At 35.3% G+C, this 20,814-nt stretch overlaps 1 protein-coding gene across 3 annotated transcripts in view; it reads right to left on the bottom strand.

Annotated features, from left to right (window-relative positions):
* ADAMTS19 (ADAM metallopeptidase with thrombospondin type 1 motif 19) overlaps positions 1 to 20,814 on the bottom strand; it is a 286,879-nt gene that overhangs the window by 2,450 nt on the left and 263,615 nt on the right. For all 3 annotated transcript variants that reach the window (XM_054555896.2, XM_002815845.5, XM_054555897.2), the window contains one exon: positions 1,194 to 1,371. In XM_054555896.2, coding sequence (XP_054411871.2) covers positions 1,194 to 1,371 — 178 coding nt within the window. The remainder of the gene's footprint in view (positions 1 to 1,193; positions 1,372 to 20,814) is intronic.

Below are 20,814 nucleotides of genomic sequence, written 5' to 3'. Positions count from 1 at the left end.
GGTATACCTTCAAGGAATAATAAATAGAGAAAATGCAATTTTAACAAAATTTTTCTTTTAATCCATTATTTTCTGCCATGTAATATTTCAAGGACTCCAACTAATTGTTGGAGAAAGGAATTATACTGCTATTGAATAAATGGATTTACTATATCTGCTCTAGAATTGCTTAACTTTTTGTCTTAATTAGTGTTATTCGCCTTGAACTGATTATTTCTTAAGAACATTAGTTAATTATTTGGCCCTAAAAAGAGAATTTTTGTATTTCCATGAAGAAACCAAGCTTTCCCATTTGATTGAGTCTTATGCCTGGAAAAACACATATGATAATTTACCTCCTTACATTTTGGTAATATTATTTTGTATGATTCAAATTGTTCCCCTGGAGATTATATGCACAGGTTAAAACCAAAGGTATTAAATATAAATTAACCCACTGACAATCAGGCAGGAGTGCTGTTAAAAGCTACTAATAGTCACAGATGTAAATGCTAAATCATTCATTAGTATTTGTTATGCAAGTGTAGGCTGTATCTACTTAAAATATACAGTCTAATTCTCAATTGTGGGTTAGATTAAATAACAGAAATTGAGGATATATATGAAGGCATTTCATATCATAAAACAATGTAAACATCAATATAGTCAATATTACTAGAATGCATTTTTTATTTAGTAACATATTCTCAAAACTTAAAAAGAAAATATAACTTCTTGTTTAATGGTGTAGATCCATGCACCCATTCTTCTTGAAAGACATTTTTTAGTCTGTGTCCCTCCAAAGAATAATTTATACCCAGATACAAGGAAGGCTATTAACCACAGAGAAATCTAAGGCTTACACTACAATCTCATCTTTCCACAGATACTAACTTAATTGATAGTTCTGCCATGGGATTGATCCAAGTCTAAATTTTGGTTACAAAAAGACCTGGGGTGGTGTGGCATTATTATTTCCTGGACCTGGCTCTGATTGGACAACTTTGGGAATCAAAGCAGTTTAAGTTTTTAGGACTTTTTTACCCACCTGACCATTTGGACGAAATCATATTTAAATGGATCCAATTTAGTCCAAACCAAAATAATCAGTATAGATTTACAACCATCAAGGTTTACAGTAATACACAAAATACAAGAAGCCATAAGCATTTCTATGTTTCTCAAAAGCATCTTTTTTTTTTTTGTCTGCTTACCCAGTCTGGGTGATGTTATGGTATTTACATTAATTTTCTCATTGCAGGGTTGAAGGTGGCATGGCCGGTATGCTGCAGGTTTTTCTGAGGAAAAACATTCATTTCCATGTCTTCCTGTGATCTTATGCATGCATTGGATTACACGGGACTGCATTCCTTTGCCACAGGTAATTGAGCACTAGGAGAAATACAAGGTTTGTTAAGGTTCTTTTTTATTTTTTATTTTTGCTGTTATTATTTTCTAGGGTGTGGCAACATTCTCTAAATGTTTCTTAAAATTAAATATGAGCTGTAACATCCACAGTCAATGCAAAACATGGGTCAGAAACATTGATGCTCATAAATTGGGCACAATGCCTTTGAGAACCTCTGACTGATCTAAGACAGAGTTTTGGGTAATGAAAAGGACATAAGAGTAAAGAAGGATAAAGAAAAAGGTACAGTATGACTTGAAGAGAAAGAGAGTGAATGATACCAGTAATGCTTGAGCAGACAGCTTTCAAAGGTCTAATACATGGTTTGCAAACAAATAATTGATTCATTATTATTTAATTTAATCACTGATGTTCAGAAGTTAGCACATGTCTATTTTTAGAGCTGGATCCTTGTTACAGTCTTTAAATATACTCATCTGCCTTATTTTCTCTGGCCTTAAAATGTTTATAAATAATATCAAGATGTCTTAGCCAGATATGTTATTAAAGTAATTGCTTTTTCTTGGTAGATTAGATGATGTTAGTATTATGCTAATAAAAATATTTGATAATCTGAATTTCTCAGGTAAAAGGTACTTTTTTTCTCTTTTTTATTTTTATAGATTCAGGGGATAGATATATAGCAAAATGGTAAGGTTTGGGCTTCTAGTATACCCACCACTCAGATAGTGAACATTGTACCCAATATGTAAATTTTCAACTCTCTGCTTTTGGAATCCTCAGTGTCTGTTTTCTCTCTCTCTATGTGCACGAGGGCCTATTGTTTAGTTCCCACTTACAAGTGAGAACACGCAATATTTGATTTTCTGTTTCTGAGTTATTTCACTTAGGATAATGGCCTCCAGCTCCATTCATGTTGCTGTAAAATACATAATTTCATTCTTTTTTGGCTGCATATTATTACATACACACACACACACACACACACACACACACCACGCACACACACTTGCTTTATCCAATTATCTGTTGGTGCACACTTTGATTGATTCCATAACTTTGCTAACATGAATAGTGCTGTGATAAACATATGAGTGGAGGTGTCTTTTTGATGCAAGGATTTTGTTTCCTTTGGATAGATACCCAATAGTGGGACTGCTGAATTAAATGGTAGTTCTATTTTTAGGTCTTTGAGAACCCTCCATACTGTTTTCTATAGTGGTTGTGTTTATTTACATTTTCACTAACAATGTATAAGTATTCCTTTTTCTCTGCATCCTCACCAACATCTGTTGTTTTTTGTCTTTTTAATAGTAGCCATTCTGACTGGTATGAGATGGTATCTCATTTTGGTTTTAATTTGCATTTCTTGGATGATTAGTGATGTTGAGCATTTTTTATATGTTTGTGGGCTGCTTGTGTGTCTCTCCTGAGGAATGTGTGTTCATGTCCTTTGCCCACTTTTTAATGGGGCTACTCGTTTTTTGCTAGTTGAGTTGTTTGAGTTCCTTGCAGATTCTGAGTATTAGTCCTTGTCAGATGCATAGTTTGAAAATATTTTCTGCCATTCAGTTAGTTTTCTGTATACTCTGTTGATTATTTCTTTTGCTGTGCAGAAGCTCTTTCGTTTACTTAAGTCCCATTTGTGCCTTTTTGTTTTTGTTGCATTTGCTTTTAAGGTCTTACTCATAAATTCCTTGCATATGCCAATGTCCAAAAGCATTTTCTTTGGTTTTCTTCTAGGATTTTAAGTTTCAGGTCTTATGTTCCAGTCTTTAATCCATCTTGAGTAAATTTTTGTATATGGTGAGAGATAGGGGTCCAGTTTCATTGTTCTGCATATGGCTATCCAATTTTTCCAGCATCATTTATTGAATAGGGTTGTCCTTTCCTCATTGCATTTTTTTATTGACTCTGTTGAAGATCAGTTGGTTATAGGTATGTGGTTTTGTTTCTGAGTTCTTTTTTCTGTTCCCTTGATCTGTGTATCTATATTGGTACCAGTACCATGCTATTTTGGTTACTATAGCCTTGTAGCATAAAGTCAGGTAATGTGATGGCTCCAGCTTTGTTCTTTACTTAGGATTGCCTCAGCTATTCAGGCTATTTTGGAGTTCTATATGAATTTCAGGATTTTTCTTCCTAATTCTGTGAAAAATGGCATTGATAATTTGGTTGGATTTGTGCTGAATCTCTAGATTGCTTTGGGTAGTATGGTCATTTTAATGATATTGATTCTTATAATATATGAGCATGGGATGTTCTTCCTTTCGTTTGTATCATTTATTTCTTTCATCAGTGTTTTGCAGCTCTCCTTGTAGAGGTCTTTCACCTTCTTAGTTAAATGTATTCCTAAGTAATTCTTTTGTGTGTGTGGTTATTGTAAATGGGACTGTCTTCTTGATTTCATTCTCAGTTTGAATGTTATTGGTGTATAGACATGCTTCTACATTGATTTTGTATCCTGAAACTTCACTGATGCCATTTATCAAGTCTAGGAGTCTTTTGAAGGAGTCTTTAGAGTTTTCTAGGTATACAATCTTATTATCAGCAAACACAGATAATTTGACTTCCCCTTTTAAAATTTGGATGTTTTGTTTCTTTCTCTTGCCTGATTGCTCTGGCTAGGACTTCCAGTACTATGTTGAGAAGTGGTGAGTGGCTATCCTTATCTTGTTCCAGTTTTGGGGAAATGCATTCAACTTTTTCCCATTCAGTATGATGTTGGCTGTGGCTATGTCATATACGGCTTTTATTAATCAAGTGCACTTTTAACCGATTTCTTGCATTTCAACTAAATGTTATTTTCATTTGTAAAATATTTTGCAAAGAACATATTTGATGTGTAACAGTCTTTTACCAGGGAAGTCTCTTGGTTTCATACATATATCACTAAATTTGATTTTTGACAGAAATAGTCTGATGCTAATTTGTCTGAGAAAATACCATTATTTTCTGGTATCAAAACGATATGTAAGAGGGGAAATGTGCTTGTGTTTCTGAAAATAATGATTTATTTACTAGCCATTTTATTTTCTATGTAAAAAGATACAGCAATATTTTGCTTAAAGGGTTTATTAATACAATTAGAATTATTTAAATAAATTATCTTGGTGTGTTCTATTCTGATTACAAATTGGTAAATATTTTCTGATTGTCATCTTTTAAGTATACAGACATACCATTTGTAATACTTTTTTCCCTCTGTATTTTCCTAAGTCACTATCAGTATTGCATTCTCTTTGCTATCAATTCTTCCTTTATGATCATCATTGGGCTCATCTCTTTTCTTATTTTCCTTAGCACAAGAAGCATTCTGCACAAATCCTCATTACCTCAAATCTAATGTACTATTGTTTGATTTGTTTTTAGTCCTCAGCCTGCCAATGAATGGCACATATTAATTGAAAATGCATTCTTTCAAAATTTATTTACATATATATGCTCCTTGGACAAAAATCTTTGGTTATTGAGTTTACCATTGCCTACAAGATAAAGCCCAGTATCCCACTATATCCAGGCTGGCCTGTGTTTACCTCTTTAACTTTATATTTGACTCCACCCTATTAAAAATAATTTGTTATTTTATAAACTAATCATTTCCATGCAATTTCTATTTCTACCTCTACAATTGTGCTCAGAGTAATACTCCTTTCCTAAATGCCATGCCTTTTTACAAAATTGTATCTTAGGCTGGGTGTGGTGGCTCACACCTGTAATTCCAGCACTTTGGAAGGCTGAGGTGGGCAGTCAGTTGAGGCCAGGAGTTCTAGACCAGCCTGTCCAACATGGTAAAACCCCATCTCTACTAAAAATACAAAAATTAGCTAGGTGTGGTGGTGCAGGCCTGTAATTCTAGCTACTGGGGAGGATGAGACAGGAGAATTGCTTGAATCCAAGAGGCAGAGGTTGCAGTGAGCCAAGATCATGCCACTGTACTCCAGCCTGGGTGACAGAGTGAGACTCTGTCTCAAACAAGCAAAACAAAACAAAACAAAACAAAATAAAACAAAACAAAACAAAAAAACAACAACACTATCTCAAATCCAGCTTCTCCATGAAACTTCCACATTATCCTAACTACCTATGCATATTTATGCAATATTTATAAATTAAACCATATATTCATATGTTGAGTCTACACTTCAGAATCACAGGAGAGATTTTTCTTTAAAGACAATGATGGATTTTAAGACACAGAATTTCTTAGTCAATAAATTCATGTGAGATCTGGGAATCTGCATTTTTAGTAAAAGTATTTGGGCGATTATGCTGTGCAGTCTGAGTTTGGAAATTACTGGCCAAAAGTACATGTTCTGTATTTAACATAGACCCTTTGTATTGCTTCTTATCTGTAAGCAGTATCATGGTACTACTTACCTGGTAAATTACATATTACTACTTGCATGGTAAATGATGTTAGAGTTGTTTGTATGTCATGTTCAGTAATGAAGCCTATATTTCTGTTATGACAATAGCTTTCTGCAGAATAATGGAATTTCATGTGCATGTCATTAACATGAATCCACAGATAACATAACTTTCTAAGTTTTACTCTGTATGTATTTCTGCAAAATATTATCTTTGTATCTGATGAATTCTTAGCTTTCTGCAAATAGCAGATCAAAGAACAACAAACTAGGATGTCATGTCCTTTAAACCTGACTTTTCCTCTTAAACTTCTACAGGATTTGAATATTTCCAGTTCAGTGTAAGCTTTATTATAATTTCCAGCTGTTATAGGAGGACTCTTTGACATGGTCTTTCTCCTTTAAAAGCCTTAATCTCAATACCACTGTATACGATGGATATAATCATATAAATAAAGACATGCTTAGAAAAGTATTTTCAGGACAATGCAATACAGTGTAAAACTTTTAAGGGATTAATATTACATAGAACAAAATACTGTTCTAGTATCTATTCCTAAAATTTCTGTAAATCTTGAAAAAGATCACAATATTTGAGAAACCAAAAGAATAACAGAAGCCTTAGAAAGATGAGCTCACTCTGATGTGATAAAGAAGGTTCTCAATGTTTCAAAGAGGCCCATAATTAGTCACAGACTATTCCTGACACTTTTAGTCAATCTTATATAATCAACTCCAAGGGATCTGAGCAAAGCAAAGTAACACATCATTTTTCAGTATTATTGAAAATGACATAAAATAACAGTAGACACATGATAACTCAGAATATATAATCTTAGCAGATAATGGCTGAATAGCACCTTTTATAAAAATTTGGGGACTCAAAAAAGATGTTAGTTGCATTTTATAGGCAAATTACGTTTTGTAACTATTTGGGCATAACCTGGAAATAAAAATATTCTCCAAGAAATAATGGAAATTCTGTAATTCATTAAACTAAAACAGTATAATTTTCTGCTTTAGAAACTAATAACTAATAGATTTGCTTTATTATTAAAATAAATAATCTTTTAGTTTTAGAATCTAATTTTCATTAGAAGATTTTAATAATAAAATATCAAGTTCTTACTAGTAAGTATTTTCTTTATAAAATATAATTTGGTAAAACTTTTATTACAAATGTGTGGAAAATGGACAGTTATTTGAAATAGAACAATTTAAATCCCAAATAATCTTCTAAACTATTTATTACTTTTATTATAGAAGACAATATTAAATAATCAAATATCTTCTCAAATAATGTCACTATGATTAAAAACACACAGACATTAAAGAAAAAGTCAAAATAATTCTGACCTCAAAATTAGGAGACCTGGCTTCTAATTATTTGCCTCTAGCAAATAATTTACCTGAAACTTATTTTTCCTTTTTGTTAGACCAGGTATTGTAGTAGATCATAGCTGCAGGTTCAGGTCTAAATTACTATCAAAGTAAAACTCCAAATAATTTATTATTAAAAGTTAACTATCATCTAGGTGGTGAAAATTTCTAAGTGGTGAAGCTACGTAAGAGTAAAGACTCTAATCTCATTAACTATTATCCACTTTGCCAGCTTACAGTTGTGGCAAGTCTTAGCTTTCTGCAAGTACAAGTGCTGTCTAACATAGTCTTAAAATTATAGTTTGCTTGAATGTCTCAGAATACTAAATCATTTATTTTTGTTTTCAAATATTTACTGACCAGTCATTATGTTCATGGTCCTGTGTAAAAAATAAAAACACCAGAGATTATTTACTGTGGATCTGGTATTTTATTCAATAACATTTATTAACAAAACACAATGACATAAAATCGATGGAGTTAGAAGTAGATTACTACCACTGTGGAAGCTGGGCAATTTCATCCACTTTTAGCCAGTTATGTAATATTTAAATAATCAGTTACACTACAAAGCCACTTTATTGCTTTGTGATCAAAGGAAACCAATAGTACTGTTATGGGAAAACACCTCGGATCCAGACCGCATGAGAGGGGGTTTCTGGACCTCTTACAAGATAGAATTCGGGGTGAGTCCTTAAAGTGAAAGCAATGTTATTAAGAAGATAAAGGACATGAAGTCCTTGCCCATGCCTATGTCCTGAATGGTATACATATGTAAAAAACCTGCACGTTGTGCACATGTACCCTAAAACTTAAAGTATAATAATAAAAAAAAAAGAAGATAAAGGAATAAAAGAAGGGCTACTCCACAGGCAGAGCAGGGCATGGGCTGCTCAACTTAGTATACTTATAGTTATTTCTTGATTATATGCTAAACAAAAGGTGGATTATTCATGAATTTTCTGGGACAGAGGTGGGCAATTCCCAGAACTGTGGGTTCCTCCCCTTTTTAGACCACATAGGGTAACTTTCTGATGTTGCCATGGCATTTGTAAACTGTCATGGTGCTGGTGGGAGTGTCTTTTAGCATGCTAATGTATAATGTATAATTAGTGTATAATGAGCAGTGAGGAGGACCAGAAGTCACTTTCATCACCATCTTGGTTTTGGTGGGTTTTGGCCAGCTTCTTTACTGCAATCTGTTTTATCAGCAAGGTCTTTGTGACCAGTATCTTGTGCCCACCTCCCATCTCATCCCGTGACTTAGAATGCCTTAACCTCCTGGGAATGCAGCCCAGTAGGTCTCAGCCTTATTTTACCAGGTCCTACGCAAGATAGAGTCTCTCTGGTTCCAAAGCCTCTGACAGTACTACTTCTGAAAGTTTTTCCTCCATTCAATGCTAACAGAAAGAAGCTAGTACTTATTTAGTGTTTATAATATGCCAGGCACTGTGTTAAAACTTCTATTTATTTTAATATCTCACATGAAGGCCATGAATACTGTTATCCCTTTTAAACAGAGGAGAAAGTAGAAGCTCACATAAATTCACAAATGGCCTACGGTTTTACAGGCAAGAAGTGCTGGAATTAGAGTTTTAACTTAAAAAAATACTGAATTCAGCATTTGAATGCTTAAGCACTATTTAATACTTGAAAATTGCTAATATTTCTCTTATGTTAAAACAGAAATATTTCCCTTTTCCACATACTGCCATGTTAGACTATTATCTTATTTTACTGTTAAATTAAACATTAATGAATTTTGAAAGCTTTTTTATTTCATTTTTAGTGTAACTCAGGTTATATGGTATGAGGTAAACTTTTGCTCTAAGGACAATTCATATGCATGATTCACCTTTAGATAGAGTGATCATATAATTTATTATCCATATCAGGACATTTGTGAAATAAGTTGCTGATAATAATTTTTCCCAGACTCTAGGCATACTGGGACAGTCCTGGATAAACTAAAACATCTAGTCACCTTCTCTACAGACAACCTACTGACAGATCATGTATTAGACAATAAACACAAATGAACAGACATATGAAATACCTATTATATTCCATGCCTCTCATATGCTTTTACGTAGAATATCTTGGTTATCTTTCTCATAACCCTAACAACATTGCTAATGGAAAGTGTGAGGCATGTATTTCATTTATTCATTCAACAAATATTTACTGAGCCAATGTGCCACCTCTAGAGACTGGGATATAATAGTAAGCAAAACAGACAAGAACAGGGGCCCCCAGGAGCTTACATCTTAATGGGGGAGAGGGTAAGAGCAAAAAAATAAAGGAGGAAAGTACACTATAATTTACATATTAACAGGTACTATGGAAAAAATTAAAGCTGGGAGAGAGGATGAGAAATGTTTGGGATAAGGGGTTTTGTAATTCAAATGGGAAAATCAGGGTAGAACTCAAGGAGATGATACAAAGACATGCCCCATAAGGACAGACAAACCTCAAATGCAAGTCTTTTGATTCCAGATATAATGTTATTTCCACTATATACACTATATAGTTTTATTCATACACTTGTGTGCTATGATATTCCAAAATGTGTAATAACAAGGGCAAATGAGTAGAGTGGACCTTTTAAGTAGGTGTTTCTTCAGATTCCATGACGCGCTCTCTCTTCCCTTCCTTCCCTTCTCCCTTCTTTCAGTCCTTCTTTCTAATAAATGCTAAATCTTGCTCTTCACATGTGTATCAAGTAATTTAATGTATATTTGAAACAAGACACACTATAGAGTTCCACTAAAAAGCAAAATGCTAAAATGTCAACATCAATTTGCCAGCAAATGGGAAAGAAATACAGAATTTACCAGATAACTTGCTATTGAAATTTCTTTTACAAGGAAAATTTTCCGACTAAAGTATTTTAAAAGGAGAGTCTTGTATTGTTTGATAGATATTCTGTTCCCCAAACAGTTTAATACTGCCCCAAAAGACCTTTGAAACAAAGCACCTCATGAATCAACTCCATGTACAAGATTCAATTCTGAATAGGAAACACAATCATGATGTCCCAGGTTTACTAGAGTAAAACAAAAGCAATCATCTTTAGAGCAAACTTAAACAGCTTAGAAAATTGCTTACAAGGATTTAGGACTTAAGCAAGTTTTTGACGTAGACAAACAACAAGACACAAGGAAAGTTGATGTGGATAATCCCTTTTCCCCACCAAAAAATAAGCCCCAAAGTCTCTGAAAGCAAAATTTGTTCCATTGCCGTAGTGATATTCATCAATTAAATCTACCTAAGGAAAATACAATCTTCTCTGTACTTGGGTACACATGAGATAATTTCACCATGTAAACCAAAAATAAAATTCTAAGTCCCCCAACTAACTGAATGGACCCCTCCCCTCAGCCAAGAGCATTCTAGAAGTAAACCTGAAACACAAATTCAGGCCATGAATGGGTGGTAGTGTTATGCTAGATAGTCAAGCAGACACGAGCAGGGCAGAAGTGGGACTCTCCCTTCCCCGCAACCAGGAATGTCAGGCGACCATCAGGTGATGGTCAGGAGGTTGTTAACTGTCTCTCTAAAATAATAATTAGTTGCAACCAGCACCTGGCGAAGGCAGTTTCCCTATAGATAGAAAAAACCTGAAACTGGTGATCAGCAGCTTTCCAATAAGATCTCGGGAATTGGGCAAGTGGGCTCTAGCATGAGCATTAAGAGGAAAAATGGTGGAGTTTAACTGGTATATGACCTAGGAATATTAGACTAGTAAGAGAAGGGCACCTTAAGTGAGCATGCATGCAACTCCAGTAAACACACCGCGCATGCTCCCCTTCCAAGTGCGACCCGGCCATTGTGCATGTGGACAGCTCACCCCAAAAGAAGAATTAGGGAGAAGGAATGGAAGACCCCGGAAGCATACCAACATATAACACCCCAAGTCAAAAGATCATACTGCACACTTGTCCTTCAAGTTACCTGCCTGGTCCTCTTCCAAGTTTACTTTCCTTCCTTTCATTCCTGCTCTAAAGCTTTTTAATACATTTTTCATACACTAGCTAGAAAGAAATTATTTAGGCAGTTTGTGAGAGTCAGAGAGTCCTTAGTAACATTTCTCTTTTAATGAAAAGCAGCCCCCAAATCATTTCTTTTCTAACAAAGAGCAGCCCGTAAAATTGAGCTGCAGACATAGAAACTAGAAGCTTGCATGGGTGAATGCTGGCAACTGTGCCAATAGGAAAAGGCTACCTGGGGCCCAGATATGTTCAACATGGAGGGTCCTTCTCCCTTTCTCTTTGTCATCCAGGTGTAGAATAAAGGAACAGTTAACATGATGCCAGCCAAGTGGAGAACCCATCTGCATAATAGAAGATTAGGGTTGGGTGGCCAGCTTCTTCCTGTGCTATGCAAACAAAAGGCACACCTGGTCCAACCAATCTCTCATGCCCTATGTAAATCAGACACCGCCTCCTCAACCTCATCTATAAAACCTCGTGCATTTCACCACAGAATCAGAAGGCACACTCAGGAGTCCCTCTCTCTCTACGAAAGAGAGTTATTCTCTTCTCTTTCTTTTGCCTATTAAACCTCTGCTCTTAAGCTCACTTATTGTGTGTCTGCCCCTGGCATGAGACAGCAAACCTCGGGTATTTACCCCAGATAATGATGCTGCTTCACTTTCACTCCTGCTGTAAAACTTGCCTTGGTCTCTCCTTCTGCCTTATGCCTCTCAGTCAAATTCTTTCTTCTGAGGAGACAAGAACTGAGGTTGCTGTAGACTCAATGGATTTGCTGCTGGTAACAGTAGAACACACCTGATTATACCCTCCTCCCTTTGGAATTCAGGCATAGCTGACCAGCATTAACGTTAAAACAGAGACCTTAAGATTGACAAAGCAGACTCTTTGTAGCAATAAGAATATGACAGATAGCAGGCCCTGAAAGAAATCAAAGTAATTTACTCCAAAACTTATTTTCTTGACATATTTTGAAATGGCCATGCAAAGCTTCTCTTGTGGGAAAAATCTACATTCTGTAAAGAATCCCCTTCTCTTTCCAGGTCTTTTTCTTGATCCAGAAGAGAATTAACTAAGAATCTGGCACCTTTTTGAGTCTGATAAGAAACATTAACAATCTATTCTCTCTGAAGCCTACTAAGTAGAGGCTGCACTTGCATAAGAACAGTGGTCTCCGCAACCCCTTATCTTAACCCAGACACACTCCCTTCTATTGATTCCAGGTCTTTAAATAAATTCTTTCAATCAATTGCCAATCAGAACATCTTTGAGTCCACCTATGACCTGGTAGCCCCCTCTTCAAGTTGTTTCTGTATCAAGCCAATGCACACCTTACATGTATTGATTGGTGTCTTAAGTTTCCCAAAAATGTATAAAACTAAGCTGTAGCCTGACTACCATGGGTAGATGTTCTCAGAATTTCCTGGGGCTGTGTCATGGGCTGTGGTCACACATATGTGGCTCAGAATAAATCTCTTTAAATATTTTACACAGTTTGACTCTTTTCATTGACAACCCTATATTTCTTTTATAATGAAATAAATCTTTTATTGCCCTGGACATTAGTGACAATGTCTAAGACTGTATCAAATTATGTCTGTACTGTGGCTCACATGTCAAACACTAAACATGATAGAATAATTCTCAATAATTTAAACACTTTGGACCCTCAAAATGATTAGAGAAATAGTTTAGTAAATGAGAAGCTCAAATAGAAATGTTAGCAAATCAACTTGGTAACAAGAAAAAGGCTTAATCTTCTTTACAAATGAAATATACCTTCTTAAACCCTATACTTGTTTTCAGTCTCTAAAGCTTAATTTCCTGCCATTTCCTACTTTATTACCTGCCATCCTTATGCCAGGTAATAAGAGCCGAATGACTTTATTTTACCTGGAAATAATTTAATCTAAATAAACTAGCTGAAAGGGAAATACCTAGGGGAAGTATAAGCAATGTCCAAGTTTACAGAAGTGTAGAGTCGAAGTTTACTTAACTCAGATGTTTATATTTTTTTCTACAAATGACCATGGATGATGTAGTAACAGATACAGACATGAACTCTTATAAAATTATATCTACTAAGATAGATGATAGCACTGAGCAGACAGGGTTTGGCATTACTGATAAAGATAGGCTCAGATGCCAAAATGATTTGACAAATTTATGGATTGGCCTAAACACAGACAAATGAGAGAAAATGAAAATGTGTAGGAAATAAAAACACATGCAAAAAACTTAACAAATTCTTAACTGTGACATTATTGTAGAAATAAAGGGATGAAATGAACTCTGAATAGTTGTGAAGTCCATTTCCTGGACAAAACAAGGTGTGAAATCCTTTCTTCTATCACAAAAGATGAATGAGACAGGAGACACTGCTGACAAGTTAAATAACACGAGAAAAGTGAACATGGAAATTTCACTCCTGAAATTGTATTACTTATGGCATTAATGGAAAGTGTTGCTGAGATCTTCGTTTAATCACTAGAAGAAAATCTAGGCAATATCATTCAGGACATAGGCATGGGCAAAGATTTTATGATGAAATCACCAAAAGCAATTGCAACAAAAGCTAAAATTGACAAATGGGATCTAATTAAACTAAAGAGCTTCTGCACAGCAAAAGAAACTATCGTCAGAGTGAAAAGGCCACCTATAGAATGGGAGAAAATTTTTGCAATCTACCTATCTAACAAAGGTCTAATATCCAGAATTTACAAGGAACTTAAACAAATTTAGAAGACAAAAACAACCCCATCAAAAAGTGGGCAAAAGACATGAAAAGACACTTCTCAAAAGACATTTATGCAGCCAACAAACACACAAAAAAGCTCAACATCACTGATCATTAGAGAAATGCAAATCAAAACCACAGTGAGATACCATGTCACACCAGTCAGAATGGTGATTATTAAAAAGTCTAGAAACAACAGATACTGGTGAGGCTGTGGAGAAATATGACACTTTTACACTGCTGGTGGGAATGTGAATTAGTTTAACCATTGTGGAAGAGAGTGTGGTGATTCCTCAAGGATCTAGAACCAGACATACCATTTGACCCAGCAATCCCATTACTGGGTATATACTCAAAGGAATATATATCATTCTATTATAAAGATACATGCATACATATGTTTATTGCAGCACTATTCGCAATAGCAAAGACATGGAACCAACCCAAATGTGCATCAGTGATAGACTGGATAAAGAAAATATTGTACATATACAACATGGAATACTATGCAGCCATAAAAGGGATAAGGTCATGTCATTTGCAGGGACATGGATACAGCTGGAAGACATCATCCTCAGCAAACTAACGCAGGGAAAGAAAACCAAACACTGCATGTTCTGACTCATAAGTGGGAGCTGAACAATGAGAATACATGGACACAGGGAGAGGAACAACACAGACTGGGGCCTGTTGAGGGTGGAGAAGGGGAGGGAGAGCATCAGGACAAATAGCTAATGAGTGCAGGCCTTAATGTCTAGGTGACAGGTTGAAAGGTACAGCAAACCACCATGGCACACGTTTACCTATGTAACAAACCTGCATGTTCTGCACACATATCCTGGAACTTAAAGTAAAATAAATAAATAAAAAAGACCTTGGTTTAACACTGAAAAATAGGTGAACACCTTATAGAAGATGCTCAAAGAAATGTCCATTTACCTTGAGATATTTACAGATGTCATAGCTCCAGTATGTTCAAGATCAGTGAGTGTGTACTGTTGAAAATGTGGTCTGATGAAATTAAAGTTTTTCAAGTGTAATCTGATACATTTTAGGAACTGAGGTTAATTAGGTCTAAAATAGCACAATGTTATAAAGAAATTTTTGATGGGTCAAATGCCACACAGAAGATATGAAAGTACTCTGTTGCTAAATTTTCATTATTTTATATAGAAATGTTCCTTTTATGATATAGTTGAATATTTTTATCAAGATCATCTTCACGTATTCTTTCCCATAGTTTATATGAACACCATTATGCTTAGTAGGTATCCACTCAATTCCGGTGAATGATAGCAAACATGCTCTGAGATATACTGAAATAAGTAAAACATGTTTAATTCAAAGTGGCTACACAAGCTCCAATAAATAGCCATCCACAAATTTATAAAGTACCCAAATGAGACAAGAGAATAGTCAACCATGATGTCAATGGGTTCTTCAAGGCTTGTACATAGTACAACTTGAATCTAGTTTTGTAAAGTATAAAATTATCTTTCTGTCACTGAAAATTCATGAATCATATGTAGAAATTTATGTGATGGCTCATGGTATAACCTAGCCATTATCATGTCTCTGCCAAATTCACCAAAGAATATTGTTGTCTGCTAGTCCAAGAAGCAACGTAGGCACTTCTGAACAACTTAATTTCACTAAACACTTTATAAATGGGCTATTCCTAAAAACCTCTTAACTACTCTCCTGTTGAGAGAGCAGACGCTCATTCTTTCCATTGATCTCTGACTCTTGTATGGCTTCTGCACTCCATGGGATCTGGCATCCACTGGACTGTCCCGCATGCTAATTTTTGATGTCTTACACTGTTGCTATCCAGCAAGCAGCCAACAATTATGCTATTTTTCTGTATTTAACTTGCATAAACAACTATGCTAGAATTGTGACACTGAGTCTTGTAATTCTTTCTTTGTAAAAATAAGGATTTATTAATACTTCTCAAAGTGAATGTGAAAGGAAGAAGTATAAAAATATACTGTCCAAGGCCGGGCGTGGTGGCTCATAACTGTCATCCTAGCATTTTGGGAGGCTGAGGTGGGTGAGGTCAGGAGTTTGAGACCAGCCTGGCCAACATGGTGAAACCCTGTTTCTATTAAAATAGAAAACTCAGCTGGGCGTGGTGGTGGACACCTTTAATCCTAGCTACTCGGGAGGCTGAGGGACAAGAATCACTTGAACCCTGGAGGTGGAGGTTGCAGTGAGCCAAGATCACACCACTGCACTCTAGCCTGGGTGACAGAGCAAGACTTTGTCTCAAAAAAAAAATATATATATATATAGTCCTAAAATTAAAGTATATGATAGAAGCTCTTACTGATTGGCACAAAAAGCTCAAAAGAAAAAAAGATAACTATTTAATTTAATTTATTCATTTCTAAGATGAAGTCTCCCTCTGTTGCCCAGGCTGGAGTACAGTGGCGCAATCTGGGCTCACTGCAATCTCTGCCTCCCAGGTTCAAGTGATTCTCCTGCTTCAGCCTTCCAAGTAGCTGGGATTTCAGGTGCTACCACCATGACCAGCTAATTTTTGTATTTTTAGTAGAGATGGGGTTTTACCATATTGGCCAGGCTGGTCTCGAACTCCTGACCTCAAGTGATCTGCCCATTTCGGCCTCCCAAAGTCCTGGGATTACAGATGTGGGCCACTGTGCCCAGCCGATAAATGTTTTAGTGTTAGAATGAAATATGTCTTCAACTGGCAATTTGATATTTTACTTTAATCATATCATTTTGAAAATATGCGTTGAGATAATTACTAACTCTACTTATTTGACTAACAACTGCTGTTAGAGAAAATGTTCCATATTTGTCCATTAAGTTATAATTTGAAGTAATATGTGATTTTGAACATGGGGCTAAAGAAAAGACTTCCACATCTAGTCTTATACATTGAGAATCCATGGTAAAATGCCAAAGTTTAAAATTATTAACTAAATGTTAGTTTATACCTTTCATGTCAGGACTTCAGAAAAGTCATATAAGTACTGTTTCAGTACTAGCTAGTCATTTGTCACTCTGAATATTTAGATTACTTAGATTTGGGGACCATATGGGAGATTACGGTATAAATAAATGCGTAGATTTAGGTTATATAATCTACTAGTTTGTCAGTGAGTTCATGGAACTATTAATCTGTGCATGTTAAACACATCCTAAAGAAACTGTAAAACTCTTCAAGCTGTAAATCCTATAAATGTCATGTTAAATACTTTACCAAAGAGGAGGCAGAAAACACAACAGTAAAAATATCACTCTAAGGTGTTTATTTAAATTTTTGTTAGATTAAAAAACTCAACTAACAGCAGTCTGTTTTTTAATTCTTAAAGAAAAAAAAAACTTCAGTGCATTTAGGGGTTAAAAATCATAATTCTCACACTTGGCCAGCACAGAGATTACCCAAGATTCCTTACTTCTAGACTATGCCAAAGATATATATTTTGGAGAGAATGTGTATTCTCCAGGCCAACAGCTAAGGAAGGCTCTGTAATGCTTTACTCATTTCCAGCTGGCCTCTGTAAGAAACAGGAATTCCTAAATTAAGGGAAAATTGTCACTGGCAGAGCACAAATGTTTTTTCCTCAACCAATATAATAGACAATCTTATAGAACCTGATATAATCTATAATGATAAGTGCCAATCTGTAACAAGGTTAACAGCATAGACTTGGGTAATTTGTTTTTGGGAATAATGGATTATTCCAAAGTGGATTAACAAGAAGTAGCATTCACAGTGGAGAGAGGACCTCATAAGGAAACCAAAGGATGACTTCTACTGGAAATTATTAGCGCTGCATTCCTATTCATTTATGTATATGTTTGGCAGTTCTATCTTTCAACTTTTTAATAAAGTGAGTGTGAAACAAGCATAGTAAAGAATAAAAGTTAGGTTTGTTTTTAAAGATTTGCTATTCATTTTGGTCTGTGTTTCAGTGTCTTTTTAAAGCAATTTGTCTGCCTTATTTAACACATGGATATTTGGAATTGAATCCATTCCTAGAGGTCAGGCATTTGAGGGTGTTTTTTTGTGTATGTGTGTGTATGTGTTTAATTAATTCATTATTTTTTTTGGATCTAACATTCAAACTCTTCTTGCCTCTTTAATGAAAATGTTTACATATATTTATAGCAAATCAAGGAAATGTGTGTGACAAAATCAAACAGATTGCTTATGAATGATTTAGAGAGAACTGAATATGTTGTGAAAGGACTGTCAAAATAACCAAAATGTGTTTTAAATCAAAGTGTACACTGATCACCACAACAATGGAAAAAAAAATGATGTTTGCATTAAGAAGTAATTAATAGACACAAAGTCTTGGGCACACTTGTAATTCTGTGAGAACTCAGATCAGAAATGAGTTTGCTAAAGTGAAAAAAGTATATCAAGACATTTCTATTTTATTACTGTCATTCCAGTGAAACATCTTCCCAACAGAGAGAACTTTTTGGAATGACAATCATTAAATTTCCTTTTCAAATAAAATACTTTCCATGTCTAGTCCAACAATTGTATGTCAAAAGTGGATCAGATCCCTCTGTGGCCATGTGAGAGAGAACTGTGTGTTTTTTGTTCTGTTTTGTTTAAATAAGTAAAGTCTTGATTTAAAATAGCACAGATAGCATTATATAGCTATATTTAACCTATTCCAACTTAGAATAAACACGTATTTGCCAATTCAGGAGAAAATTCTTCAGTGAGCTTTGCTTCTATCCACCACTTCTTTTCTAAGGTAGATAATAGCTACCTAACCTGACGGTGGGTATTCCAGCCAAATGGATTCAAGACGACACAAAAGAAGTCTGCCTGTTTCCTTGAAACTCAACTTTAAAAACTGTTTTTGGTCTCAAGTATTCTGATATTAAATAAAGTAAGGGTGAATTTACTTAAAAACATATTTTCAAATAGTTTGAGTTATGATATAGGAAAATGTGAAGAGAGGTGTATGACTACTAAAATTATGTTGATTAGTTTAACTTTCATGGAAAATATCAGTGAATAAATCTTTTGTTGTAAAATATATGAAATCTTAGTTATTATCAAATTAGAGTCAGAAAAATCAACCCATAAATATATACACTTACTGTGTACCCCCCAAAAACTTTAAAATAATTTAAAATTTTAAAAAATACAATGCTTAAATGTATAATACTTTTTAAATTTTTTTTGCTTACACATATAGTACAATGGTCTGGTTGCTGAGATATTTTTGAGAAGGGTAAAGGAGTTAAGATTTTCTTACTGAAATGGCAATAATGTAAGACAATAATTGTGAAAAACTAATGTAATCAATAAGTACCAAGGAGTTCTGAAGCTGTCATTTATTGATGAAGCCCTTTGAGAAACTAGGTACTCCAGCTGGTCTTTGAGGACTTGGATTGTTGGAAGAAACAAATTGTAGGCAAAGAGAACTGTATAAACAAAGACACAGAGATTGTAGAAGTAAAAACTGCTCAGGTGTGAGCTTAGTGGAAACACTTGAGTTAATGAAAATGATGAGAAAATTCTGGAGAGGTAGGTTAGGTTACAATACAGAAAGCTTTGAGCCACAGTATCTGGTAGTTGATGCAATCAATGGTGGATCTCTGGAAGTACTTAAGAGTATAGGAAAGAATGATGCAACCATCTCGTGAATAGACGGAGCTATGGGAGGAGGAGTATGCAGGTAAGGTAACTGTTACTCTAATTCTGGTGAAATATAGGAAGGGATTGTGGTATTATATTGAGAATTAAGAGCAACTGAGGCAAAACCCTACTTGTGTATAGAGGAAGAAGTGCCAAGGATAGCTTCTAGCCTGGGTAGGTAGGGAGATGATTTTGAAATGTTTTGGAAAAAAAAAAAAAGAAAGAAACTGGAAGTGGGCTGTAGTCTTGAGAAAATAAGATCAGGAATTTTGGGTTAAATATGTATCTTTTAAAGATGAGGGCCGGGCTCGGTGGCTAATGACTCATCTCAGCACTTTGGGAAGCCAAGGCAGGCAGATGGCTTGAGCCCAGGAGTTTGAGATCAGCCTGAGAAACATGGCAAAACCCCATCTCTACTAAAAATACAAAAATCAGCTGGGTGTGGTGGTGCATGCCTGCAGTCCCAGCTACACAGGAGGCTGAGAGGAAGGATTGTTTGAACCCAGGAGGCAGACGCTTGCAGTGAGCTGAGATTGCACCACTGCACTCCAGCCTGGGCAACAGAGCGAGACTCTGTATCAAAAAAATAAATAAATACAAATACAAATAAAAATAAATAAAAGTGAGGAGTTATTAGAATGCCAAAGGCACTTTCCTAAGGCAGCTGAAGTTTGAGTTGAAACTAAAGATAGGGTACTCTCAACTCCCTCTGATTCAGTCAGTCCCCATCACATGGAATATTTTTTAAAATACTTTTTTTTTCTGTTTCTCATGATTTCTCTCTTGCTCCTCTGAAAAACCCTTTCTCAGTTCCATCTGCCACAGCTGCTGCTTCTCTCACACACCTTTACAGGGGGAGTTTCTCAGAATTGCATTTTTTTCTTCTCATGCTACACTCTCTCCCCAGGTACACATATACTTTGAAATTTTAAACACCGTTTAGGTGCTGATAACTCAGAAATTTCTATTTCCATCCCATACCTCTCCCCTAGTCTGCCTACTACTCACCAGTATTTAACTATTTGATGAGCACATTGAAACATAGTCCAAAATAGAATTCACGATCTTCCCTTTCAAACTTAATCTTTCTCCAGGGGTTTCTGTCTCATATCACAAACCACAATCCATACAAGTTGCTCAGGCCAGAAAACTAACCTGGGAGTTCTCCTTAACACCTCCTGCTTTCTTACCTCCCACTACAGATAATCAACCCAAGTTCTTTTCATTTTAACCTCACAAAAAATTCTCAAACTCAACCATTTCTCCCTAGCCCCACTGATATTACAATTTGAATATAGCCAGCACTTACATAGTTACTGTGTATGTGACACTATTCTCAGAATTTTCCA

This window comes from Pongo abelii, chromosome 4, assembly GCF_028885655.2.
Source record: "Pongo abelii isolate AG06213 chromosome 4, NHGRI_mPonAbe1-v2.0_pri, whole genome shotgun sequence".
NCBI lineage: Eukaryota > Metazoa > Chordata > Mammalia > Primates > Hominidae > Pongo > Pongo abelii.
Note: the sequence above shows the minus strand (reverse complement) of the source record. Positions and strands in the feature narration are given on the sequence as shown.